Below are 24,958 nucleotides of genomic sequence, written 5' to 3' on the forward strand. Positions count from 1 at the left end.
TCATTAGGGGGCTCCAAAGGCTGAGCTGGGACTTCCTGCTGGGCTGGAGATGGTTCTACCTTCTCAGGGAGTTCTGGAGGCTGAGCTGGAGCCTCCAGCTGTGTGGGAGAAAGTTCTACCTCATTAGGGGGACCAGGGGGTATAGCTTGGGCCTGCTGGGGGACAGGAGACTGAGCTGGGGCCTCTAGTTGGGTTGCGGGTTTGACTTCCTTGGTGGGCTTTGGAGGATGAGCTGAGACTGCATGTTCATTTGCAGATGGTTCAATCTCCTTAAGGGGCTCTGATGGCTCAGTTGGGACCTCCCATTGGCTTGAAGCAGGTTCCACCTCCTTAGGAGGGTCTGGAGTCTGAGCTATGACCTCTTGTTGGCCTGGAGGAGATTCATCTTTGGGGATCTCTGGAGACTGGAAGAGAGGCTTGGACTGGGTTGGAGAAAATTCAGCCTGCTCAGGGGGAACTGGAGCCTGAGCAGGGAATTCCTGCTGCACTAGAGAATGTTCAGCCTTAGTTGGCACTGGAGTTATGGAAACCTCCAGATCTGTAGGTTTAACTGTGATATTGGGCAACAGTGGATACTGAGCTTTACCGGGACCTAAAGGTGAGAATGTCACCTCATGATGCACTGGAGGCTGAGACACAACATCTGTAGAGGACTCTGGAGGCGGAGCTAGGTTCTCATGCTGAACTGGAGAAGGCCCAATCCCCTCACTGGGGTTTGGATGATGAGCTGGGACAGCATGCTGGACTGGAGAAGGTTCTACACCCACAACACGCATATGAGGCAGAGCTGAGCTCCACTGCTGGATTGGAGGAACTCCAATTTCCTCAGGAAGACCTTCAGGCTGGGGTGGAACTCCCTGCCGGACCAGAGAAGGTTCAACCTCACCAGAAGGCTCTGGATGCTGAGCTCCAGCTTCCTGCTGGATTGGAAATAGTTCACTTTCCTCAGGAAGATCTTCAGACTGAGTTGGGACTCCCTGTTGGATCGGAGAAGGTTCCAACTGCCCAGGGAACACTGCAGACTGAGCTGGGGCCTCTTGTTGGGGTAAAGAAGTTTCAACCTCATTGGTGGACTCTGGAGTTATGGTAAGTGCCAGATCCACAGGTTTAACAGTGACATGGGGCAATAGCAGAAGCTGAGCTTGACTCTGACCTAGAGGAGAAACTGTTACCACGTGATGCTCTGGAGAGAGAGCTGGGACCTCCTGTTGGGTTGGGGAAGGTTCAACCTCACCAGAAGGCTCTGGATGCTGAGCTGCAGCTTCCTGCTGGGTGGCAGAAGGGTAAACCTCCTCAGAAGTCTGTAGATGATGACTTGGGACCTCCTGATGGGTTGCATAAGGTTTAACCTCCCCAAGGGGATTTGGATGCTGAACTGTGGCCTCTGACTGGGCCAGAGAAGATTCAATCCCCTCAAGAGACTCTGGATACTGATTTGGGGTCTCTTGTTGGGCTGAAGAAGGCTCACCCTCCTCTGGGACCTGAGGGTGCTGAGCTTCAGCCTCCTGCTGGGTTGGAGAAGGTGCAACCTCCTCAGAGGTCTGTGGATGCTGACCTTGGCTCTCCTCCTGGGCTGAAGATTCACCCTTCTCAGGGGTCTGTGGAAACTGAGCTGGAGCCTCCTCCTGGGATGGAGATGGTTCTCTCTCTCCCTGGGTCTCTGGAGGTTGGGCCGGGGCCTCCTCCTGGGTTGAAGATGGTTCACCTCCTTCAGGGGCCTGTGATTGCTGAGCTGGGGCCTCCTGCTGGGTTGTGGGAGGTTTAACTTCTCCAGGATACTCCAGATGCTGAACTGGGGTCTCCTGCTGTGCTGGAAGTTTCTCCTGTATTGTAGGTTCTGGGGAATCAGTTGGAGTCTCCTGTTTAACTGGCAAAAGTCCAGCTTCCTCAGGGGACTGTGGAGGCAGAGTTGGGGCTTCATTCTGGATTGCAAAAGGTTCCACATCAAGGGGCACAGAGGGCTGAGCTGCAGCCTCATGCTGAACTGGCAGAGGTTCCACCTCTGGAGTGGGTTCTGGTGTTATGGTAACCTGCACATCTGCAGGCTTAACACTGGGCAGGTTTAAATGTTGAACATGATGGTGACCTAGAGGCGAAACTGTCACCCATTGATGCCCTAGAGGTTGAGCTAGGTGCTCCTGCTGGGTTGGAGCAGGTTCCATCTCCTCAGAAGGCAGCTCTGGAGACTGAGCTGGTTGTTCTTGTAGGGTTGCTGAAGATTCTATCTCTCCTGGAGACTGAGCTGGGGTCTCCGGCTGGATTGAAGATTCTGCCTCATTAGGGAGTTCTGCAGGCTGAGCTGAGGCCTCCTCCTGGGCTGAAGAAGAAGAAGGTTCAGCTTCTCCAAAAGTCTCTGGAAGCAGAGCTGGGGGCTCCTGCTGAGTTGCAGGTTTTACCTCCTCAGGATGCTCTGTAGGCTGAGCTGGGAAATGTTCTGCCTCTTCAGGATTCTCTGAAGAATGAGTTGGGACCTCCTGCTGAGCTGGGGAATGTTCTGCCTCTTCAGGATTCTCTGAAGAATGAGTTGGGATCTGCTGCTGAGCTGGGAAATGTTCTGCCTCTTCAGGATTCTCTGAGGAATGAGTTGGGACCTCCTGCTGAGCTGGGGAATGTTCTGCCTCTTCAGGATTCTCTGAGGAATGAGTTGGGACCTCCTGCTGAGCTGGGGAATGTTCTGCCTCTTCAGGATTCTCTGAGGAATGAGTTGGGACCTCCTGCTGAGCTGGGGAATGTTCTGCCTCTTCAGGATTCTCTGAGGAATGAGTTGGGACCTCCTGCTGAGCTGGGGAATGTTCTGCCTCTTCAGGATTCTCTGAGGAATGAGTTAGGACCTCCTGCTGAGCTGGGGAATGTTCTGCCTCTTCAGGATTCTCTGAGGAATGAGTTGGGATCTCCTGCTGAGCTGGGAAATGTTCTGCCTCTTCAGGATTCTCTGAGGAATGAGTTGGGATCTCCTGCTGAGCTGGGGAATGTTCTGCCTCTTCAGGATTCTCTGAGGAATGAGTTGGGGTCTCCTGCTGAGCTGGGGAATGTTCTGCCTCTTCAGGATTCTCTGAGGAATGAGTTGGGGTCTCCTGCTGAGCTGGAAAGTGTTCTGCCTCTTCAGGATTTTCTGAAGAATGAGCTGGAGTCTCCTGCTGAGTCAGAGAATGTTCAAATTCCCCACTAGGCTCAGAAAGCGGAGTTGGTTGGTCCTGTACGCTTGGAGGCTTAGCTTCCTCGGGAGGCTCTGAAGGCTGAGCTGGGGTCTCCTGCTGAGTTAGAAAAGGTTCAGTCCCCCCAGGAGACTCAGAAGGCTGAGCTGGCTGCTCCTGCTCACCTGAAGGCTCACCCTCCTCTGGAGGCTTAGCTGAGGTCTCTTGCTGGATTGAAGGAGGTTCTGCTTCCTCAGTATGCTCAAGAGGCTGAGGTGGGACCTCCTGCTGGGCTGTAGAAGAATCAACCTCCTTAGCCGGCTCTGGAGTTATGGTAAATTCCAGATCCACAGGTTTATGTGTAACACTGGCAAACTTGAAATAGTTTGGATGGTGGCTTATAGGTTGACTTAGCATCTCATCATTTACAGGAGTTTGAGGTAGGTACTCCATAGGAAACTCTGGAACTAGAGTTGGGGTCTCTGGCTGCACTGGGGTGGGCCCAGCCTCCTCCAGGTGCTCTACAGACTGAACTGGGATCTCCGGCTGGACTGGGGTGGGCCCAGTCTCCTCAGGGCCCTCTGCTGGCTGAGCTGAGGCCTCTGGCTGGACTCGGGTGGGCCCAGCCTCCTCAGGGACCTCTACAGGCTGAGCCGGGGTCTCTGGCTGGACTGGGGTGGACCCAGCCTCCTCGGGGTGCTCCGTGGACTGAACTGGGGTCTCCAGCTGGGCTGGGGTGGGCCCAGACTCCTCAGGGAGCTCTGCTGGCTGAGCTAAGTCCTCTGACTGCACTGGGGTGGGGCCAGCCTCCTCGGGTAGCTCTACAGTATGAGCCGGGGCCTCTGGCTGGACTGGGGTGGGCCCAGCCTCCTCTGGGCGCTCTACAGGCTGAGCCAGGGCTTCTGGCTGGACTGGGGTGGGCACAGCCTCCTCGGGGAGCTCTACAGGCTGAGCCAGGGCTTCTGGCTGGACTGGGGTGGGCACAGCCTCCTCGGGGAGCTCTACAGGCTGAGCCAGGGCTTCTGGCTGGACTGGGGTGGGCACAGCCTCCTCGGGAAGCTCTACAGGCTGAGCCGGGGTCTCCGGCTGGACTGGGGTGGGCCCAGCCTCCTCGGGGTGCTCTGCAGGCTGAACCGGGGTCTCCAGCTGGACTGGGGTGGGCACAGCCTCCTCGGGAAGCTCTACAGGCTGAGCGGGGGCCTCTGGTTGGATTGGAGATGGCTCAGCCTCCTCCATGTGTTCTGGAGGCTGAGTTACAGTTATGGTAAGTGCCAGATCCACAGGCTTAACAGTCACGTGGAGCTTTGGCCGCTGGGCTTCATTCTGACTGAGAGACGGCACATCTACCTCATGTGCTATTGGTTGAGGTACCACCTCCTTAGATGTCTCTGGAGGTTGACCTGGGGCCTCCTGAGGGGTCGAAGGTTCTACTTCCTCAGGGGCCTCTGTAGGTTGAGCTGAGGCTTCCTGACGGACTGAAGAAGGTTCAACCTCTTCAGGTGTGCTTGAAGGCTCAGCTGGGGCCTCCTGTGGGTTTACAGAACTTCCAGCTTCCTTAAGGAACTCCGGAGGCAGAGGTGGAGGCACCTCTGGTTTCTGTCTTGGAGAGGTTTCTGTCTCTTCAGGAGGCTCTGGATGCTGGGCCTGGGCCTCCACCTGAGGCAAAATAGATTCAGCTTCCTCAGAGAACTGTAGATGATTTGGGGTCTCCTGTAGGAGAGGGGGAATTTCAGCCTCCTCAGGGAGTTTTGGAGGTTGTTCTGGTCGCCCCGGGAAATCCACTGGTAGGTTCTCCCCAGGATATAGGATATCCATACTGGAATCTGAATAATCATCCTGCAGCTGTTCTAGGAGCTCTTTACTTGCAAGTTGGTTTGGAGTTCCAACAAGGACTTCGGCAAGCCTTCGATGCTGAACAAGATCTTCCTCCAGGTTTGGGGGTGAAATAATAAACTGTGTTGGCTTTGAACTCTGAACATTCAGAGGTGGAACAAGTATTTCAAATGATTGGTGATCTTCAGCCTGATCTAGACCTACAGCTTTAATCTTACTTTTGAGTCCAAGAGGCAGAGCTATGGTCTGATTCTGATCCCAACCTAGCCGTGGAGCCACCTCCGGGAGCCTTTCATGCTGGGTTAGCTTGTCATTCAGATCCTGATCTGCCTCTGGGGGCAGCTCGCCAACTGAATCCGTGTCCGGGAACGGAACCAAAGTCTCAGTCAATTCCTTAGGCGGGGCCAACATCTGGACTGGAGGAGAGGACCCCAAGTATTTAAAGCCCCCCGGCTCCGCTGGGGGTGTAAGTGCCTGGGGCGATTCGGGCGGGAGTTCAGAGGAGTGCGAAGACCAGGGCTCGGTGGGCCCTAGGAGGTCGGAGGTCAGCTGGGCAGGGTCCAGGGCCCACTCCGGAGGCTGAGCTGCCTGGACCAGCAGCCACAGTGGTTGCCACGTGAGGAGGAGCAGTGGGGCCCAGAGGCGCAGCCGGGACATGACATGCGGAGGCTCTGGGGCGCAGCGACCCAGGCCAGTGGGGCGCAGGCGCCGCGCCGGAGCGGGAGCCGAACCGTTATGGCAGCCCCCTGACGCGCGCACCATTAGCAACTGCGCGCCCCTCCCCCGCCTACGTCCCACCCTTTGTTTACGACACCTTTATTTACGCCACCTTTATTAGCTGGGCGCAGGTGGGCACCGCGCCTGTCGGAGCGAGCCCCTTTTCCAGAATCACCGGGGCCCAAGCCTCCCTTCCCCCTTCAAAGGGCACAGCTACCTCCTGATGCTCACAGCAAGGCAGGATGGCCCCGGACTCCAGCAGCTCTGGGGTGGAAGCGGTCGGGGTGGGGGGGACAGTTTCCCAAGGAAGCCACAGGACCTGGCATCCCGGGAAATTAAAAATGCTAGTCCAGTTCTGGCGGTTTGAACTCATCCTCTTCAAAGCTTAAGTCCGAGAGACATTCTTCCTCCCCTTGGCCATCCTGCTTCCAAGAAAAGTAGCTGATCTGCAGAATAAACACCAGTTAGGGCAGTAGGGAAGGGATTACATTTTACAGGTCATTATTCTAAAATGTTGCCATGTCCTCTAAATTCTCAATACGCATGTCTGAGTATTAAGTCGCCACTCTGTTCGAAGGAGGCTACCTACCATTGAATCAGTGATGGCTCCAAAATTTCTGTAGGAGGGGTTTTAGGGCAGGGGTTGGGGCGGGGGTGGGGGGGGGCAGGTGAGCATTTCATTCTGGGAATGAGGGTCTGAAACCAAGAGAATAGCCCTCTATTTACACTGGCGTGGGAAAACTTCCCTCATCCCACCTTGACTCAACACAGCCGTCAGTCTAGAAAAAGTAACACCACCATTTTTCAGAGGTTTGACCCTGTGTGTGCACATGTTCAAGTTAGCAGGTCAAACAATTTTCTTGAAATATTGTAACACCCAGTTTACATCCTTCACAGCCCTTTTTTATAATCTGTTTTATTTGAGTCCTTGTTTACGGTCCGGCACAAGCTCTAGCACGCAAACTATAAGAGAGAAGGGTTTTTATCTTATTCCCAGCATCTAGCACATAATAATGGTTTTAAGTGGAACTGATTCCAAGACTGGCCTTATTTAGGAATGGATCTATTGTTACAATCGGGTTTCTGAAATCTTTAGCATCAATACGGAATCTCTCTCACATTTCACAAGAAGCTAGACTTCTTAAAGTGTAAACTTGGATAAGTCTGAAGTTTCCTTGATGGGTTTGATTTAAACTGAATTAAAATAATTATTTTGCACGGAAAAAAAAACCTTCAAATACTTTTTCAGAAAGTAACCATCTTTTCTTTCTCCACTCTCTTCCCTTCAAAACAAACAAACTTTGCAACTTTGGAGTGAGTTAAATAATCAGAAATCTAGCCCCCAATTAAGTTTTCAATGACATGAAACCCATCCTTCGCTCTTTTTTTTTTTTTTAACATTCTATATGCAGCACATTAATAGCTTCTTTTAGAAATTACCTTGGCAACTTAATCCCTAATTCAGGGCATGATATAAGTGATTGACAGAAAAGTTCTTCAGCAAAATATTTCATACAAGATACGTGTAAGATGCTGACATTTGGGTAATACACCTTATTTGAAAGGCATAATGGTTTTCAAACACTGTAGCATAATCTCACTTAATGCCAGGGTTACCCTGTTCTCAAATTCCTGGGATTCTGTTTGAGGGGAGCTCTAAAAGGCCGTGTCCTCTCCCATGTCTACAACGGTAGGAGTACTCTGATGCAATTTGCTTGCCAAATTTCAAAGAAGGGGTCAGAGCCAAGAGTGAGGACTTCAAGGAAAGCCTCAGAAATTCCCATGCCCTCAAGAGCAGTTTCAGAGTTTTACATTTCCCAAAGGATGATAGAGCTAAGTGTACTTGTCAAACTCTTCCAAATCCTGCCGGTTGCTTTAAATTATGGCTACCCTGGCTATGGAATCCCCGAGCTGTAATCTCCACATACTTGAATTAAATCCTGTAGCTCCTCTTCGGTTCTGGCATCTATAATCTCTTCACAGGGTCTATATTCCACAGCTATTTTACCACTTTCTGAAATAAAGTTAACAAGGATCAGATCAAAATTTTTCTTGTTCTAAAACTTGCTGTATATGATAGCATCCAATAATTAGACATTCTTTTGATTTTTTAAAAGTATTTTATTTATTTTAGAGAGAGAGTGCACAAGCAGGGGGAACAGCAGAGGGTGAGGGAGAAGCAGGCAACATGCTGAGCAGGGAGCCCGATGCGGGGCTCAATCCCAGGACCTGGAGATCGAGGCAGACCTTAATGGACTGCTCGAGCCACTCAGGTGCCCCGTGGACATTCTTTTGATTTCTAAAAGCAGAAAATAAAAGCATTTTCCTAGAAGTTTTTTCACCTCACACTTCAGTATTTATCATAAGTTTTTTTTCAGATTTTATTTATTTATTTGAGAGACAGGGGGCGGGGGGGGAGGAGGGAGAAGCAGACTCCCCACTGAGCAAGGGAGTCTGACATGGGGCTCAATCCCAGGACCCTGGGATCATGACCCAAGCTGAAGGCAGACACTTAACCTACTAAGCCACGCGGGCACCCCTATCATAACCATTTGTGGAAAAAAAAAATGAAGTTATCAACTGTGTGGTTAAAAAAACTTCATGATCTCAGAGATAGGAACTAAGGAATAATGACACAGGGAGTTAAAACTGTAGCAACAAAAACATTCAATCATAGTATGATTAAGCAATAAGACTTTAGGTGGGGGTCAAGGTGAGTTCAAACCCAGAACAGAGACCACCAGACTATAGCTGATACTTCATATTAGAAACAAGGCAAGTTTCTACTCCCTGGGAACCAAAATCCAACCAGATACAATGAACAATGCTTTGGAGAGGGAGGCAGGGCATGCATTGGAACACTTTATTGGCAGAAACAGGCCCATGTACCTTATAGATAATACAATTTCCCTTAAGGCAAACTACAGCTACTTTTTAGTCTAAGGAATTTTGAATGTATAGAAGGGATACCAAGCATATTAGGGAGAGGTCAACAACCCAAATGCTCAGTTTGGTTCTTAAAAGGTTGTCACTCAGAATTGATAGCTAATAACGATTCTACTCCATGACCACGGAAGTCAACCTTCCCTGGAAGACTTGCCCAGGCTGGAAACCTAAAACCAATCCAGGGTCAACTCTTAGAAGCAAATAAGGCCTCTGAAACTTAGCTAGGATTTCTTAGTCTTTAAGACTCAAGGCTCTGAAGCAGGGGAGCAACTGTTGGGAACTCTCCACTAATTATAAAATTTCCAGAAAAAAAGGCACCTGGGTAGCTCAGTTGGTTGAGTGTCCCACTTTTGATTTCAGCTCAGGTCATGAGATCAGGGTTGTGAGATCAAGCCCTGCACCAGGCTCCATACTAGGCATGGAGCCTCCTTAAGAGTCTCTCTCTCTCCCTCTCCCTCTATTCCTCATCTGCCTCCCTCTTTTATTTTAAAATAAAATAAAATAAATTTCCTTTGAGCACAGCCTGGGTTGATTCTCTCCCTCTCTCCGTCTACTCCTCCCCTGCCTCCTCTGCTGCCCTCTTTTATTTTATTTAAAATAAAATAAAATAAAATAATATTTAAAAAATAAAATTTCCTTTGAGCATAGCCTGTAGCATTCACACTGTTGTAGAACTCAGTAGGGAATACAATCAACACTGTTCAATAGGATAGCCACTTACAAGGTTCACAAAAATGTAGCTGATCATTGTGTAAGAATCATGTTTACCCAATGTCAGTGCCAGAAAGAAAAAGTGAAACTGAATTGATTCCAAAATTGATTCTAGGGACGCCTGGGTGGCTCAGTTGGTAAAGCGGCTGCCTTCGGCTCGGGTCATGATCCCAGCGTCCTGGGATCGAGTCCCACATCGGGCTCCTTGCTCGGCGGGGAGCCTGCTTCTCCCTCTGCCTCTGCCTGCCACTCTGTCTGCCTGTGCTCGCTCGCTCTCTCTCTAACAAATAAATAAATTTAAAAAAAAATTGATTCTAATAAATTCTCCAACAGGAAAACAATAATGGTAAGAAGTTGGGAGGCCTGGGTGGCTCAGTCAGTTAAGCCGCTGCCTTCGGTTCAGGTCGTGATCCCAGGGTCCTGGGATCGAGTCCTGCATCCGGCTCCTTGCTCGGCAGGGGAGCCTGCTTCTCTCTTCGCCTCTGCCTGCCACACTCTGCCTGCTTGTGTGTGCTCTCTCTCTCTCTCTCTGACAAATAAATAAATAAATAAATAAAATCTTTACAAAATAATAATAATAAGAAGAAGTTAATATATTTTGTCTGCTTACCACATTACCGGGATAGTCCTAAGCTTTTTATATTCATCATCTCATTTACTCTAACAATGTCCCCCATGCGGTAAGCTGAATTATTAACTTTATTTTGCAGATAAAGAAACTGCAGCTTAGAGAGACTAAATACTTTTAAATTTGACTATAAAACCCAAAACTGCATCAGAAATCTTAAGAGACAGAGTTAGGACTCAACAACAGATGTCCAAAGCTTATAATCACTATACTACTTTGTGTTACGGGCAAACAGTCAAAAAAGAAGACTGGGTCGAACCTTTTCTGTGTGGAGGCAAGTCGCTGTATATCTATACACTATAGACAATAATATTTCTCTGTCTCAATGTTATTTTTCTCACAAATGCTACAAAGAACAAATCTGAGACTGCTGCTTTGAAAGCATTTGGTGAATAAAAGAATACAAAGTGTTTTCATCCCAACTAGCTTTTCAAAATGAGTTTATTTGCTCATGGAAACTGAAGTACCTTAAGAACAATCGAGAAAGTCTTACCTAAAACCACAATCACCAGTTTCTGGAATGCATCTGACACAGCCTTCTGAATAGCAAGCTTCTGGGTGGTTTTCCTTTTCATCAGAAATGATAATGGCCCTAAATCCAACCAAAACAAATGGATTTAATATACCTGGCTGAATAACTGATTTTTTTAAAAGATTTTTATTTATTTATTTGTCAGAGAGAGAGCACAAGCAGGCAGAGTGGCAGGCAAAGACAGAGAGAGAAGCAGGCTCCCCGCTGGACAAGGAGCCTGATGTGGGACTCGATCCCAGGACCTTGGGATCATGACCTGAGCCGAAGGCAGCGGCTCAACCGACTGATCCACCCATGCGTCCCTGAATAACTGATTTTTATGTTATAGGTTTTAAAAAATCAAAGTGGATCCACGATTCTTAGATCATTATCTTAGCAACAAAGGCAGACACAACACAGGCATTTGGTGGAATGGCTCTGCTATAGGAATATCCTGGCTGGGCACATTTTTACTGTCCTGATCTATCCCAGAAGTTCCTGAAGTACCAGAAAGGAGATGCAAGCCAAGAAGGTGGCACAAGGGACACCTGGGTGGCTCAGTCGGTTAAGCGTCTGCCTTCGGCTCAGATAATGATCCCAGGGTTCTGGGATGAATCCCACATCGGGCTCCTTGCTCAGCAGGAAGCTGGCTTCTCCCTCTGCCTGCTGCTCCCCCTGCTTGCGCTCTTGTGCTAACTTGCTCTCTCTCTGACAAATAAATAAATAAAATCTTTAAAAACAAACAAAAAAAGAAGGTAGCTCAAACCTCCCATCACCCACAGATTTCAAATGGACAAGTTGAAGCTATCCTCCTACAGACCCTACTTACTCTCTTGTGCATCAAGCGCCGGAATCACAGAGAAAGATTTGGTGGTAGTGCGCATGACCTGCTCTCTTCCCGAGCATCACCCACGGAAACCTATTCCACTCCATTTGCTAACAGCCCTGCCTCTGCCTTAAAACCCTAAGCCTAAGCGCTATGGACTCTGGGAAAAATCAGTACCAACTGGAATACCTTTTCTAGGAAACTACATTTGACTCTTTACACACCAGCCCTTTTATAGGAGGCAAAGGACTGAACATTTATGCAAGAATTTATTTAAATCTTTAGATGATGATTTTGCTGGGATCATTGAAGGCTACAAGAGATCTGTATTTGTAGGACTATTTTAGCACAAGGCAAATTCTTTTTTTTTTTTTTCTTTTTAAGCACAAGGCAGACTCTTAACCAAAAAATGGAAAAAAAAAAAAAAAAACCATTATTTCCCTCTTCCTAAACAGGAAAATCAGCTAGCAGAAAATCAGCTTTAGAATTTTAAAGCTAAAGGTTCTTTTAGGGATTGCCTATGATAAAAACCTGTATTGCAGGGTAGAAAAGCTCTGCCAAGGGCTTTAATAGCTTAGCAAGGGGAGGGCTTGATGATATATCTAGAAAGATGAGTTTTAGAAAGAAAGAGAGGTTCTACCTCCATCCCTCTCCACCCCCACCCCCACTACAAACAGACCTTCCTCCAGCTTCTCCAAAGGCTCCTCAGCCATGCCCACTCCAGGACTCCTGCACTCATAGAATGGCAACACCACTTCTAAGGCACAGAAGAATTTCAGGCTCTGCTTCTGAAGTGGTACTGCAGCATCTTCATTTTCTCTTTCTTCGAGGTCAGAAAGATCCTGAAGCTGTTAGGATTTTAAATTAAAGATCCTTCCTAGGATCTCAACGTAGACTTCAAGATGTTTCGTTAATATAAATAAAAACTAAACTCCAGCAAACCCAGCTAACAGTTGAGGTCCTACAGCTTCAAAATCAAGTAAGACTTGCAAATGAATTATTAGATACAGACAACTGCTTTTTTGTTTGTTTGTTTGTTTTTAAATTCTATACCCTACAAATACTGGCGAAAATTGCGGACGCCACTACCCAAGTCACTGAGAGTGTTATTAATTCTAGGTGGCAGGCCCATGCTCAGGTCCTTCTACTTAGTCCTCCTCATGTCTCCTACCCACACCCAGTTCTCTCCTCTCTGAGGTCCAGGGTTTCAATGTTGAAGTGAGTCTGATTAGCCAAAGCAAAGCTATAAAGTGTACCTTGATGATCCTTTTTGACCATCCATTGAAACCAAAATAATAATTTGCCAATTCTTGGCACTGGGAGCTGTTTAGGGCAAGGGCCTGATGTTGAACCGCTTTATGTCTCGTGCCAAGACGAACCTAAAGACATAAGAGAGAGACCAAAAAATATCATAACTTGCCACAGAGGCTTATTTTGGATACACCTGAGATTGACCAATACCTATTTCAGAGACTGGCTGTGAAGATTAAAAAGGGAACAACACTGTAAGCAGTGAGCTCATAGTAAGCCCTAAGTGAATGGTATTTACTCTTTTTAAGCTACAGCACTTTTCTGCATCATTTCCAGGGCTCCTGATTGAATTGGAAGATTTTCCTGACCTCTGGTGGTGCAAGTGATGATGAAAGCAACTAAGGAAGCCCTCCAGAAGCAAATTATGTAGGTGAGCAAAGGAAAGACATTGTTTTTGTTGTTCCATTCTGGTGTATATGACCTAAACACCAGACAAGGTAGGCCTGACACAGAGGTAGGACCCTAATCTGCAGCACCCTCCTCCCCAAGTCACTAACCTGTTAGAACAAGGAATATATAGACCTCTATAAACTTTATAAGCAACTAGGGACGCCTGGGTGGCTCAGTTGGTTGGGCGGCTGCCTTCGGCTCAGGTCATGATCCCAGCGTCCTGGGATCGAGTCCCACATCGGGCTCCTTGCTCCGCGGGGAGCCTGCTTCTCCCTCTGCCTCTGCCTACCACTCTGTCTGCCTGTGCTCGCTTGCTCTCTCTCTCTAACAAATAAACAAATAAAAAAAAAAAAACTTTATAAGCAACTAAACAATTAGAGGTTCATTTGCATTAATAAGCTTCTTTGAGAATGCAAATACCTCCAGTGTTGACTCTCTGAATAACTTAACGCTCTATGGTGAATTTCTTACATCCACTGATTCTGTCTTAAATGTCTATTTCAACTTTAAGCAGGGCGTAGTAATAGTTAATATATTCATAAAGATTCAAATGATGCCAATGAAGTCACAGCACTGTTAATTCTTTATTGATTTGTTCATACATCTTCCTCTATCACTGGTTTGTAAGCTCCTTATGTGCTTAAAGGAACCATATCTTATTCTTTTCTCATTCCTAAAACCAAGCACATTCTGTTGTTGACTGAGTGAACGAATGAAAGAAAGACTGATAAGAAAATGAAACTACTTTCTCCAGATAAAGCTGCATGCTGGGAAGGAGAAATGAAGACGAATTTTTAAATGCTGAGTGCTGCACGGGCAGCTAATGGTGAGGTACAGTGGAGCTGTTCTGGATAACAAGGAAGCTTCAGAAGGGCCCCAAGCCTCTGAGTGGGAGAGACTGTTGTCACCTTGGATAAGCTTGCCAGTTCTTGCTGGCAACCATTTTCCTTCATGCTACTGAAAAAAACTCTCATGCCCTTAGGCCTTTCCTTGATTTACTTTATTTAAGACATTATTCTTTTTTCTGTATTTATAAAAGGCAAATGACAACAACAACAGCAACAAAAAACCACCCAGGAACTATGCGTAGTTGCCAAAGTCAAAAAGAGCCCATAGGGAAATTGGATAACAATTTGGGAAAGCAGGGATGGTAACCCATGGTTCTGTGTTAAATAACGAAATCTAATATGAATGTTCTCTCTTGTCAACTGTATATTGACTTGTAGAACCCTTCCTTCATCACTCTCAGTGACGGGCTTTATGCTGTTAAATCTCAAAAACCTAAAATTTATGAAATGATCTTAATGTCCAATGAGAGACAAAAACCCCATTACTCAAAACTGATACAAAATAACTGTTTCATAATCTGTAACACCTAAGTGGCTCTGTGAACTTTTCACAGGCTAGAAGCAGGCCGGGCCACAGTTTGCAAACTGAAGAATGTCTGACAGGTCATCTTTTCAATCACAGGGAGTGAAGCCAGGATTGAAGAGGGCGTTAAACAAGTAGGTGGTACACCTAGAGTCACATTTGAGGAGAGTTCTCAGATTCGATCAAGGTTAAGTCAGTAAGGAAAGGCATATGGTAAGAATAGACAGCCAAGTCAATTTGGGGTAGCCAGATTAAGAAGCCAGTCAGAGAAGGCTGATGAAGACATACAATTATAAAGGGAAAGGTTTGGAAATCTAAGTCTCACTCACTTATTCAGAGGAAATGTCATGGTCCTTGATAAAGAAATGGTGACTGAATTGAGGCACATACTGAAATATAATTCTGGGGCTCTGGGAAAGTAAAAAGGGCAGCATGGTTAGTATAGAATAAAGTTCCTATAGTGCATTAAAGAATGTTCTAATCATTTTCTGGGAACTGAAGGGAATCCCAAACAGGCAGTTTGAGAGTGATGACGATGAAGCATCCTTTATAATACAACGGATGACAGAGTTTGTCATTTTATTTTTTAATTTTTTAAAAGATTTTATTTATTTGAGAGAGAGAGAGGGAGAGAGCAAAGAGAGGGAGGGAGAAGCAGACTCCCCGCTGAGCACGGAGCTGGAGGTGGGGCTCGATCCCAAGACCCAGGATCATGACCTGAGCTGAGGGCAGACAGCTTAACGGACTGGGCCATCCAGGGGCCCCTAGAATTTGTCATTTTAAATCCACATAATAGTAAATATAAGCAAGACTCTTCCTGTGAAGATTTCTTAAATTAAGGGGCAGCATAAAATGACCCGGGATTTAACATCAGTAAGCTGGGGTTTGATTTCTAACTTCCGGTTATCACGAACCTTAAGTAAGTCACTTAACTACCCCGAGTTCGAGTTTATTCGTCGAAAAAAAGAAAACAAAACTCAGAGAAACCGGGGGGTCGCTGTAGCAATGCATCTGAAAGCATTTTGCAAATCGGAGTGTTGCACAAATGCCAGTCTATTATAACTGGATTCAGCATTTTGTCCCAGTGGAGTTAGGAATTCCTTATTTGGACCCACCTTCACTGGAGAATTCTGGAAAAGGTGCTTCTCGTGGCATGCCTTTTGAGCTCTGTGAGCATCCCTTGCTGAATAAAACTTGATGATGGCATAGAAACCAGGACGGGCCACTGCAGCATTTGGGAAGACTCGGACCGAATACAGAAGGCCAAACTGGGAGAACACTGTGAACAGAGAATGCTGTGGGGTGGTCCCACGGCAAGTAAGTGCATGAAATTTCACGCCCAGAAACCAAAACTGCCCAATCCCTAAACCCTTCTGCACAGGCAACCCCAAGCACTTCTCATTTCATGAACAGGTCTTCCTCTAAAATCCTAAGATTCGAGAAGCATTAGAAGGCAACATATGCTGGCTGTTGAGAGTTACCTCTCAGAAATCTGCTGGGGCTGACAGACTGCTGAGGTCCCCTTTAGAACTAAGATTCCTTTCGGCAGAGACTACAAGGCGCGTGAGGTGCTAAGACCAGACTCCAGGGCTCCCAGTCACCGGGTAGGGGGTAGGGGGTGAGGAGACACACGGCCTTCTCCATCCCTCCCTCCATCCTGGCTTGGCTCACATGCAAGTCCTCGGCCGTGGGTCCAGAACTCAGTTCCCACACCAGCAAGGTTTTGTCACTTTCTGTGGGAACGGCAAAAAAGACCAACTCCGCCATCCTACTACCACTGCGCATGCGCGGTTACGGTTCAAGCGCACTGCGCCTGCGCAAGGCGCGCCCGCGCTTTTTAAAAAAAGGGCTCGTACGAGGGGCGGGGCCAGATCGGCGGGGAAAGAGTGAGGGCGGTTCCAGGACCTCTCTCTGGCCCCTCCCACTCTGGACGGGTCTCTGACTCTATTTCCCCTCCCGCAGCTCCACCACTTCAAAGTGGTGGAGTTTAGTGCTTTTACTCATGTGTATTTTTAGGGGAGAGACCAAAGGGTGAGCTTACAGGATCCTAGGGTGCGAATATCTTTAGAGCAGCCGGCTTCGAAATCCTTAAAAAGTGTTCCCTGATTTTCCTACATAAATTTGGTGAATTGTGTAAGTGTGTTTGTTGGGATGAGAGGATGTGGGAGTTTGGCAGGCAGTGTGAGAAGGAGAGATAAATTTGGAAAAATCAAAGAGTGAGTCCAAGTAGAGCATCAACACTGGAGTTCATAGTTCTCTTGCAAAAGGGCTGTTCTAAGCCCCCAGTCAGCTATTTTGAGGACTAACACACTGAGAGGGAAACTAGGCCCTAAAGATCCTTATTTTAATCCTAGAATGCCTGAGCCGGAACGGACCTTACAAAACATCACCTGAGGTTTCTAAACAGTGGTCTCCAGACTGGTTCTGGTCTGTGAAGAAGTTTTCACTAGTCCTTGGCAAAACAAGAAAAAGGTAATCAGGGTTTAAATTTTTTTTTTCCATAAAACAAAATCTATTCCATTTTATTATCCTACAAATTTGAACTTCATTTTTCTTTCCTTTTCATTTTTTAATTTTTAAAATATTCTATGCATTTATTTGAGAGAGCAAGAGAGAGATAGAGGGCACTAGCAGGGGGGATGGGTAGAAGGAGAGGGAGATGCCGACTCTGAGCCCCCTGAGCCAAAGGCAGATACTTAACCAACTGAGCCTCCCAGGAGCCCCATGACCTTCATTTTTCATGCTAAAAATTATTGTATGCGGAAATGCTGATAGACAATAGTTGTTTTGATTAATACTCTTATTACTTGGGCATTAAAATAAAAAGTTGGGAATCTTAACATGGTCTTAACTTTTCTGATGTTTTACTGGTAGGAAATCTACAAGTTAAGACTCAGAAGTAGGGACATCAGTGGCCCAAGTGGGACAGTTTAGTCAAACAGTACTGATGGTAGCTGTGTGCAAGACATTCCTCCAACGGCCCCTTTTCTGTCTTTGCATTGTCCTCCATTGTCCAGGTTTTACTCCACATCAGTACCTTCAGATCGCAAACAGAGATGCCTTAAAAAAAAAAAATCTAGGGGCGCCTGGGTGGCTCAGTGGGTTAAAGCCTCTGCCTTCGGCTCAGGTCATGATCCCAGGGTCCTGGGATCGAGCCCTGCATCGGGCTCTCTGCTCGTCGGGGAGCCTGCTTCCCCCTCTCTCTCTGCCTGCCTCTCTCCCTACTTGTGATCTCTGTCTGTCAAATAGATAAAATCTTTTTTAAAAAAATCTAGATTTTTTAAAAAATCTAGCCCATTCTCTGAAAGCACCCCCAAATCATTGGCTCCTGGCACTGTCTCTTGGGCCCCGCACCACTTTCTCCACCTCAATCTATAAGACCCTTAGCTCCACCCATTACCTACTTCTGAACTTTCTCTTTTACTTTGAAAATAGTTGGCTTTGGAGGAATACCTGGGATCCTGATACTCTTTCAAACCAAAAATTGTAGATTTTATTACCCATTTTATTATTCATTGTATTCATTGTATATATCCACTCATTCATTGTACCCATTATTTGTGTACATCTCTGGGTAGATTATGAACACCTCAGGAACAATAGTTATGGTTTATTTTCCTTCTTCTAGTACCTACCACTCTCCTACTAGATTAGGTACTCAAATATATCTGGAATTAAAAATGAATAAATTAACACATTCTTTGCACAAGGAACACTTTAATAATTCCCAAAATATAACAATTTCTTCATTGTGGTCCTCTGGGTTTGCAAATGACAGTCAGGAACAAGATGCCTGGGCCCGGATGGGTACAAGGAGGAAGCCTGAGAAAACCACTTATTCCTGGGGCTCTGGTCATTTTTATTTATAAATGGAAATGAAAGAAAATAACGTGAGGTGGAGACAAGAGGAAGAAGTGAAGAATTCCCGAGTGAGAAGAGGAGCTCTGGAATGACTCCATAGTAGTCTTGCCCCCTGTCTCATCCCAAGAAACATCCTGTCATCCAGTAGGAGAGTGGACGGCCTGCACAGTGCAACCTCCACGCTACCCTGTGGAGAGAAGAAAGATTGGTTCTTGCTTACTACTTAGTAAGCTCCCTCTCCACGTACATGGCCCAACTCTTAATAAGTCTCTCAGGCAGAGCAGTGCTCAGAACCCCCCTTCATTCCTAGCTTTCTGGTCTGTCCCGCCGTGGCCCCTCTGATTCTTCCTTTAAATTTCCCTTATCCCTGGTGTTTGTCCTCTTCTCCCATTCAGTATGCTTCCACATTTTCAAATCCTTATCTCCCTCTGAAGTGGGAGAGCATCATTTTATGGGGCTGAAAGTTACTAAATAAATAAAAAGATAAATAATCAATCAATCGATCAATCTCAGGCACAACCATTGACTCTCCCTCCAGAAAGGGTCAGCCCTAATAGTCATCAGTGTCCTTTCTGCATGGTATTTCTAGAGTATGCAAGGCATGTGACTCCCTCCATCCTCACAGAGGCCCAGAGAGGCAGCCATTTTTATCCTGTACATATCCAGTTTGAAGCTCAGACGAGTGAAGTAACCATCCCAATGTCCACCACTGGTAAGCTGACAGCTTTGGGGGTATCTGCTCAGCTGAGGAGCTACACACCTTTTACAGAAAATGTTGCTGCCACAGGCACTTGGGTGGCTCAATTGGTTCAGCATCTGCCTTTGGCTCCCGTCATGATGTTGGGGTCCTGGGATCGAGTCCTGCACAGAGTCCCACATTGGACTCCTTGCTTGGCCGGGAGTCTGCTTCTCCCTCCCTCCCTCCCCACTGCTTGTGCATTTGCACTCTCTCTCTCTCTCTCTCTCTCTCAAATAAATAAATAAAATCTTTTTTAAAAAAGAAAATGTTGCTGCCAATTAGGGAGAAGGGCCCCGTGGCAACTATGATGGTATGACTTAATTGCTCCCAGGCCTCCAGCTGATTGAACTAAGCAGGGACATTGGTCCAAGCTGAACCAATCAGATTCTTTATCCTGGGCCCTTGGACTAGGACTGGGCTTACGCTGTCTCTGTGGCTGCTTAGGACATCAGCCCATCAACTTGGGGCAGCCTTGGTCTGTCTTGTGGAAGGTGAAGCAGAGAATGTGGTTCTACAAAGAAAGAAGGGAAGCAAATGCACCAGGAAGTAGAAACTTGCAGGAAAAGCTCACTGACAATTTCCAGCTCTGCTTCCACTCTCTTCCTGAGGTCCTCTCCACAGGCCGCACCTGTGTAAGCTCAGTGACACAACTTGTCCCCTCAGGATACCTCTCTCTCAGCTAATTCAAGTTGCTTTGTTACTGCATCCAAAAGAGGGTTTTTTTGGTTTTATTTAGAAGATTTATTTATTTTTGAGAGAGAGAAAGGACAAGTGGGGAGAGGGGCACAAGGAGAGGGAGAGAGAATCCCAAGCAGACTCCCCACTGAGTGGGTAGCCTGTCACAGGGCTTGATCCCATACCCTGAGATCATGACCTGAGACGAAATCAAGAGTCAGACACTTAACCAACTGAGCCACCCAGGCGCCCCCCAAAAGAGTTTTAATATAACATCTGAGAAAGACCCAGACCCCAGGTCTTATAAGTCAGAGTCGCAAGCCCTGCTGCTCTTCTACATCTTTCTAGACTATAAAAGGGTCTAGTCCTTGCCTACTATGCCTTTCTCTGTCACCATACCCTTCCTGGGGGCTCTGCCCACTAACTTAGTCCCACAGTGTCCTCCTCACCAGTTCTTCATCCCCCCTGCTCCGGACACAATCTTTTTCGCACAGCTGATGGTTGAGAGAAGGTTGGGGCTCAGTAGGTCTGAAAGAGAGAGAGAGAGAGATTACCCGTGAGAACACAAAGTACAGTCCCAAAGACTGAGGCAGACACGGTCTGTCCTTGTGCTGTCATGGGGCACCCAGGAGCTGAGTATTTCCAGATTATGCAAGACATCCCTCCCAGAGGCCCATTCAGACATCCCTACAATAGCTGTCGGGGTGTCAGAGGTGGGGGCAGGAGGGGCAGAATGACTGTTTACCACCATACTGCCCAACCAAAGTAGATGATGGTTCACCCCATGTTTGAGGGTTTCTGGGGAAAGGAAATATCAAAACAGGCAGCACAGAGACCAAGGTAAATTTGCCTGATGAGGGAGGCTCTTCAGGTGGAGAGTCCAGGAATCTTAATCAGACTGTGAAGGAGGGAGAGAAGGTCCAAGTCACGGACCTATGGCTCCTCCTGGAGTGGCTCTGACGAGGGGTTTGTACTTGGCCTTTAATCAGACCATTAGCCAAAGTTAGTACTGGATGGTTAGAGCTGAGCCTTCAGGGCCAGTAACCTGGCATTCAGCACTGGCTCTATGAGCCTCAGTTGGCTCATCTGTAAGGTGGGCATCAAGATAATTTCCACTGAAACAGCATGGAGGTTCCTCAAAAAGTCGAAAATAGAGCTACCCTATGACCCAGCAATCACACTACTGGGTATTTATCCTAAAGATACAAATGTAGTGATCCGAAGGGGCACGTGCACCCAAATGTTTATAGCAGCAATGTCCACAATAGCCAAACTATGGAAAGAACCTAGATGTCCATCAACAGATGAATGGATAAAGAAGATGTGGTATATATACAATGGAATACTATGCAGCCATCAAAAGAAATGATATCTTGCCATTTGTAATGATGTGGGTGGAACTAGAGGGTATTATGCTGAGCAAAATAAGTCAATCAGAGAAAGAAAATTATCATATGATCTCCCTGATATGAGGAAGTTGAGAGGCAATGTGTGAGGTTTGGGGGGTAGGAAAGGAATAAATGAAACAAGATGGGAGCAGGAGGGAGACAAATCATAACAGACTTAATCTCACAAAACAAACTGAGGGTTGCTAGGGGGAGGTGGGTAGGGAGAGGGTGGTTGGGTTATGGACATTGGGGAAGGTATGTGCTATGGCGACTGTTGTGAAGTGCATAAACCTGGCGATTCACAGACCTGTACTCCTGCGGCTAATAATACATTATATGTTAATAAAAAATTAAAAATTAAAAAAAAGATAATTTCCACTGCATGAAAAGCTGGGTGAAATGGGCTCTGCAGGTAAAGTGCAGAGCATATAACACACCCGCGAGAAATGTTGGCGGTGCAGAGCTTCTCTGGATCCTGCACACGGAGGAATCCCTAACGGGGTGAGCACTACAGCCACTAGTGAAATCCTCCGCTCAGCAAAGGCATTCATGGACTCTTTGGACCATCCCTCTGAGGCCATGGCCAGGCACTGAGTGGAAGGAGAAGTCCTGTGGGTAGAGCCTGGTCGTCTCTCTCACCTCTCCCACCCTGGGGCCCTGGTCAGACCTTGACAGTCCTCGTGGCAAATGTTTTCTGAATGACTCCGGTAGTCGTTGCACCAGTAATGGCTGTTGATCTGGAAGATTCCATAGTCGAAGCTGCCATCTGCGTTTTCGTTTACCTTTGATATGTTGAAGTTGCTTTCCACAAAAGCCAGACACAGCCCTTTGAACAGGGAGAAGAGGGTTTTTAGAGGGTGCCGAGCTGAGGCAGGAGGGAGATAGAGGAGAGAGGGAGATCAGGAAGCAGAAGAAAGGAGCAAGGCCTAAGATGCTGGATGGGGCAAGTGGGCTAGAAATACCCATTAGCTTCTCCCCTCAACCTTCGTCCCACCCACCCGCCCCTCAGTACAACCACTCATCACCTATCTGCCCACCCATGCTTCCTGCACTTAACGATCACCTACTGTGTGCCAGGAACTGGGCAAAGCCCAGTGAGGGACATTTAGCTGGGTCAAATGTAAATGCCACCTTCAAGGGTCCTATAGTACGAGAATGAAACCACAAAACAAGATAAAAGGAGAAAGACAGCACAAGACTGGTGTGCACAAATTCTGGGCAAAAGGGAGTTATCCCCACCATGGAGCAGGATGAAGTCTTTGCACTGCCAGTTCCCTCTGCCTGGAATGCACTTCCCGAGACATCTTGGTGACCAGTGCCACTCAATGTCACCTCCTTGACTTCCCCTTCTAAGACAGCATTATCTATCACTGCCCCTGCTTTATTCTTCTGCAAAACATTTATTACCTCTGGAAGTACTTCATATATATATGTGTATATATATATATATATATATATATATACTTCATATATATATGAAGAAGAAACAAACACACACACACACACACACACACACACACATATATATACACACACATACATGTGTGTGTGTGTGTGTTTCTTTCTTGCTTGCCTCACCCCCTAAAATGTGAACACCGTGAGGGAAGGGGCTTTGTTGATGTCTCTATCGCCAGCACCCAACATAGTTCCTGGTACATAACAAGTGCTCAGTTAATAATTATGGAACGAATATGGAATGTTGGGAAGGGCTCCTCAGGGATGGAACTTGGCTTGGAAAGATGAACGACAGAGAGAAAGGTGGCCACCTAGGGTGTGACCAGGAGAGGAGGAGAAATGGGTGGGGGAAGCCGGGGGAGGGGCACTCACAGTCATTCAGGGAGTAGCCCTCAAACCCATCCAAGTCCTCCTTGCGCAGCACTCTGGCCAAGTCACAGCGATTGATGAGGCTGGCCTGACTGATGGCAATGAGGCAGCTGACCAAGGACATGAGTAGTGCCCCTGTCATCTTCGGAGGGGAGAAGGTGCAGTCGAGGGCCCACTGTTCTGAGGATCTCACCGACGTGCCACTGGTCTTCTCTGAGCCCCTGAGGAATCTGTAGAGAGCAGCCATATGTCCTCACTCACACACAGCTCCCCACCTGGCTATTTCTCTTTCCTCTCCTTTATTATTGTATACTTGTTTACTATAGAAACCTTTAAATATTTACAAAATAAGAGAGAATAGTATCATGAATCTTCATATACCCGTTGCCTGGTGTCAACATCGAAAAACCAAGGCTGATCGCCTTTCGTCTATAGACCCTCATCCCTTTTAGCTATTCTCACTCGTAATGGAAACCCAGCTATGGGCAGTATTTGGGTACGGAGTGGGGAGTGAGGGTGGCAAAGGAGATTAATTGTGTGTGTGTGGATTCAAGTACGTGTTTGCAGAGGAAGGTCTAGGACAGTGGCCGCTGAACTCCCGCCAGCCCCACACCCCCGAATACACGACACATGACTTTGCCCAAGGTCATACCCTGCCTTGTGCAATTCCTAGGAAGCTGTTTATGGGTTCTGCACTTTCATTTCCACTCAAAGGTGCATATCATAAAGCAAAGAAAAGTGACCTCCCCGCAGAAATAACCTTCACCTTCACACTGTGTGCTGGGGGAGGACTGAGGAGCAAGGGCTCTGGATTCACATTGCATACTTTCAAACACAGGGCTGCTGGGTGACCTTGAACAATTTACTTGGGCCTCTCTGGGCCTCATTTGCAAAATGAAGATACGTTAATACCTACTCAATAGACTTGTCATGATGATTAAAGGAAATATGGTCTTGCTTTTGCATATCCCCCAGACAGGAAGCAGGACTTCCGGGAAAAGGGTTGCTTCCTAGGCTGGAGTAGGAAAGGCTATGAGGTAAGTCCAGATTCTTTAGTGCTAGAAAGTGAGGAAGTGCTCAAAATATGGATCGGAACATGTCAAATGGACATGAGAGTCAACTCCAAGGGGCACCCACTGGCCAAATCTGGAACATTATTTTTGGTAACAGCTTTATTGAGATAAAATTCACAATATATAATTCACTATGCCATACCATCACTTCACTTCAAGTGTACAATCCAATAGTTCTCTAGTGTGTTTGCAGAGCTATATAACTATCACCACAGTCAGTTTTAAAGCATTTTCATCAGCCCAAGAAGAAATCCCATACCTGTAAGCAGTCACTTTCTCATCCACTTCCCTCCTGCCTCTGGCTACCTCAAATCTACTTTCTATCTCTCTAGATTAGCCCCTTCTGGACACTGTACATAAGTAGAGTCATACACGATATGGCCTTTGTATCTGGCTTCTTTCACTTAACAATGTTTTCAAGATTTATTCACGATGCAGCAGGTATCAGGATCTCATTATGGTTGAATAATATTCCATTGTATGGATAGACCACAATCTATTTCTATACTTATCATTTTATAAACATTTGGGTTGTTTCTAGTTTGGGGCTATTATGAATAATGGTGCTATGAACATTGACGTACAAGTTTTCATGTGGACAAATGTTTTCTTTTTTTAAAGATTTTATTTATTTATTTGACAGATCACAAATAGGCAGAGAGGCAGGCAGAGAGAAAGGGGAAGCAGGCTCCCTGCTGAGCAGAGAGCCCGATGCAGGGCTTGATTCCAGGACCCTGAGGGCACCACCCGAGCCAAAGACAGAGGCTTAACCTACTGAGCCACCCAGGTGCCCCTGGACAAATGTTTTCATTTCTTTAGGCATATACTGAGGAGCAGAATTGCTGAATCATATAAGTAACTGAAAGTTTAAACTTTGGAGGAACTGGCGGGCCTGGGTGGGTCAGTCAGTTGAGCATTCGACTCTTGATTTTGGCTTAGGTCATGCTCTCAAGGTCGTGGGATGGAGCTCAGGTTGGGCTCGGGGCTCCGTCAGGAGTCTCCTTGAGATTCTCTCTCTCC

The 24,958-nt window shown here is 46.9% G+C and overlaps 2 protein-coding genes across 4 annotated transcripts; both read right to left on the bottom strand.

Annotated features, from left to right (window-relative positions):
- Positions 1-5,789: 5,789 nt before the first annotated feature.
- RDM1 (RAD52 motif containing 1) lies at positions 5,790-16,161 on the bottom strand. Of its 3 annotated transcripts, XM_080826825.1 has the most exons (7): positions 16,050-16,161; positions 15,494-15,673; positions 12,563-12,685; positions 11,986-12,154; positions 10,463-10,561; positions 7,613-7,698; positions 5,790-6,130 (listed from the first exon to the last, which is right to left on the bottom strand). In XM_080826825.1, the coding sequence occupies exons 1-7, from the start codon at positions 16,143-16,145 to the stop codon at positions 6,029-6,031; spliced, it is 855 nt and encodes a 284-aa protein (XP_080682951.1). In that variant the 5' UTR covers positions 16,146-16,161; the 3' UTR covers positions 5,790-6,028. The 3 variants fall into 3 exon arrangements, 2 of the variants coding, with proteins under 2 accessions (XP_080682951.1, XP_080682952.1); XR_013968185.1 differs by lacking the exon at positions 11,986-12,154; XM_080826826.1 differs by lacking the exon at positions 12,563-12,685 and having other exon boundaries at positions 16,050-16,159.
- A 1,920-nt stretch (positions 16,162-18,081) lies between these two features.
- Positions 18,082-23,007, bottom strand: LYZL6 (lysozyme like 6; the record flags this gene model as incomplete). Its single annotated transcript, XM_080826944.1, has 4 exons — positions 18,082-18,426; positions 20,103-20,181; positions 21,709-21,867; positions 22,869-23,007. The coding sequence occupies 4 exons, from the start codon at positions 23,005-23,007 to the stop codon at positions 18,357-18,359; spliced, it is 447 nt and encodes a 148-aa protein (XP_080683070.1). The 3' UTR covers positions 18,082-18,356.
- Positions 23,008-24,958: the final 1,951 nt, after the last annotated feature.

This window comes from Martes martes, assembly GCF_963455335.1.
Source record: "Martes martes genome assembly, chromosome: 16".
Classification (NCBI taxonomy): domain Eukaryota; kingdom Metazoa; phylum Chordata; class Mammalia; order Carnivora; family Mustelidae; genus Martes; species Martes martes.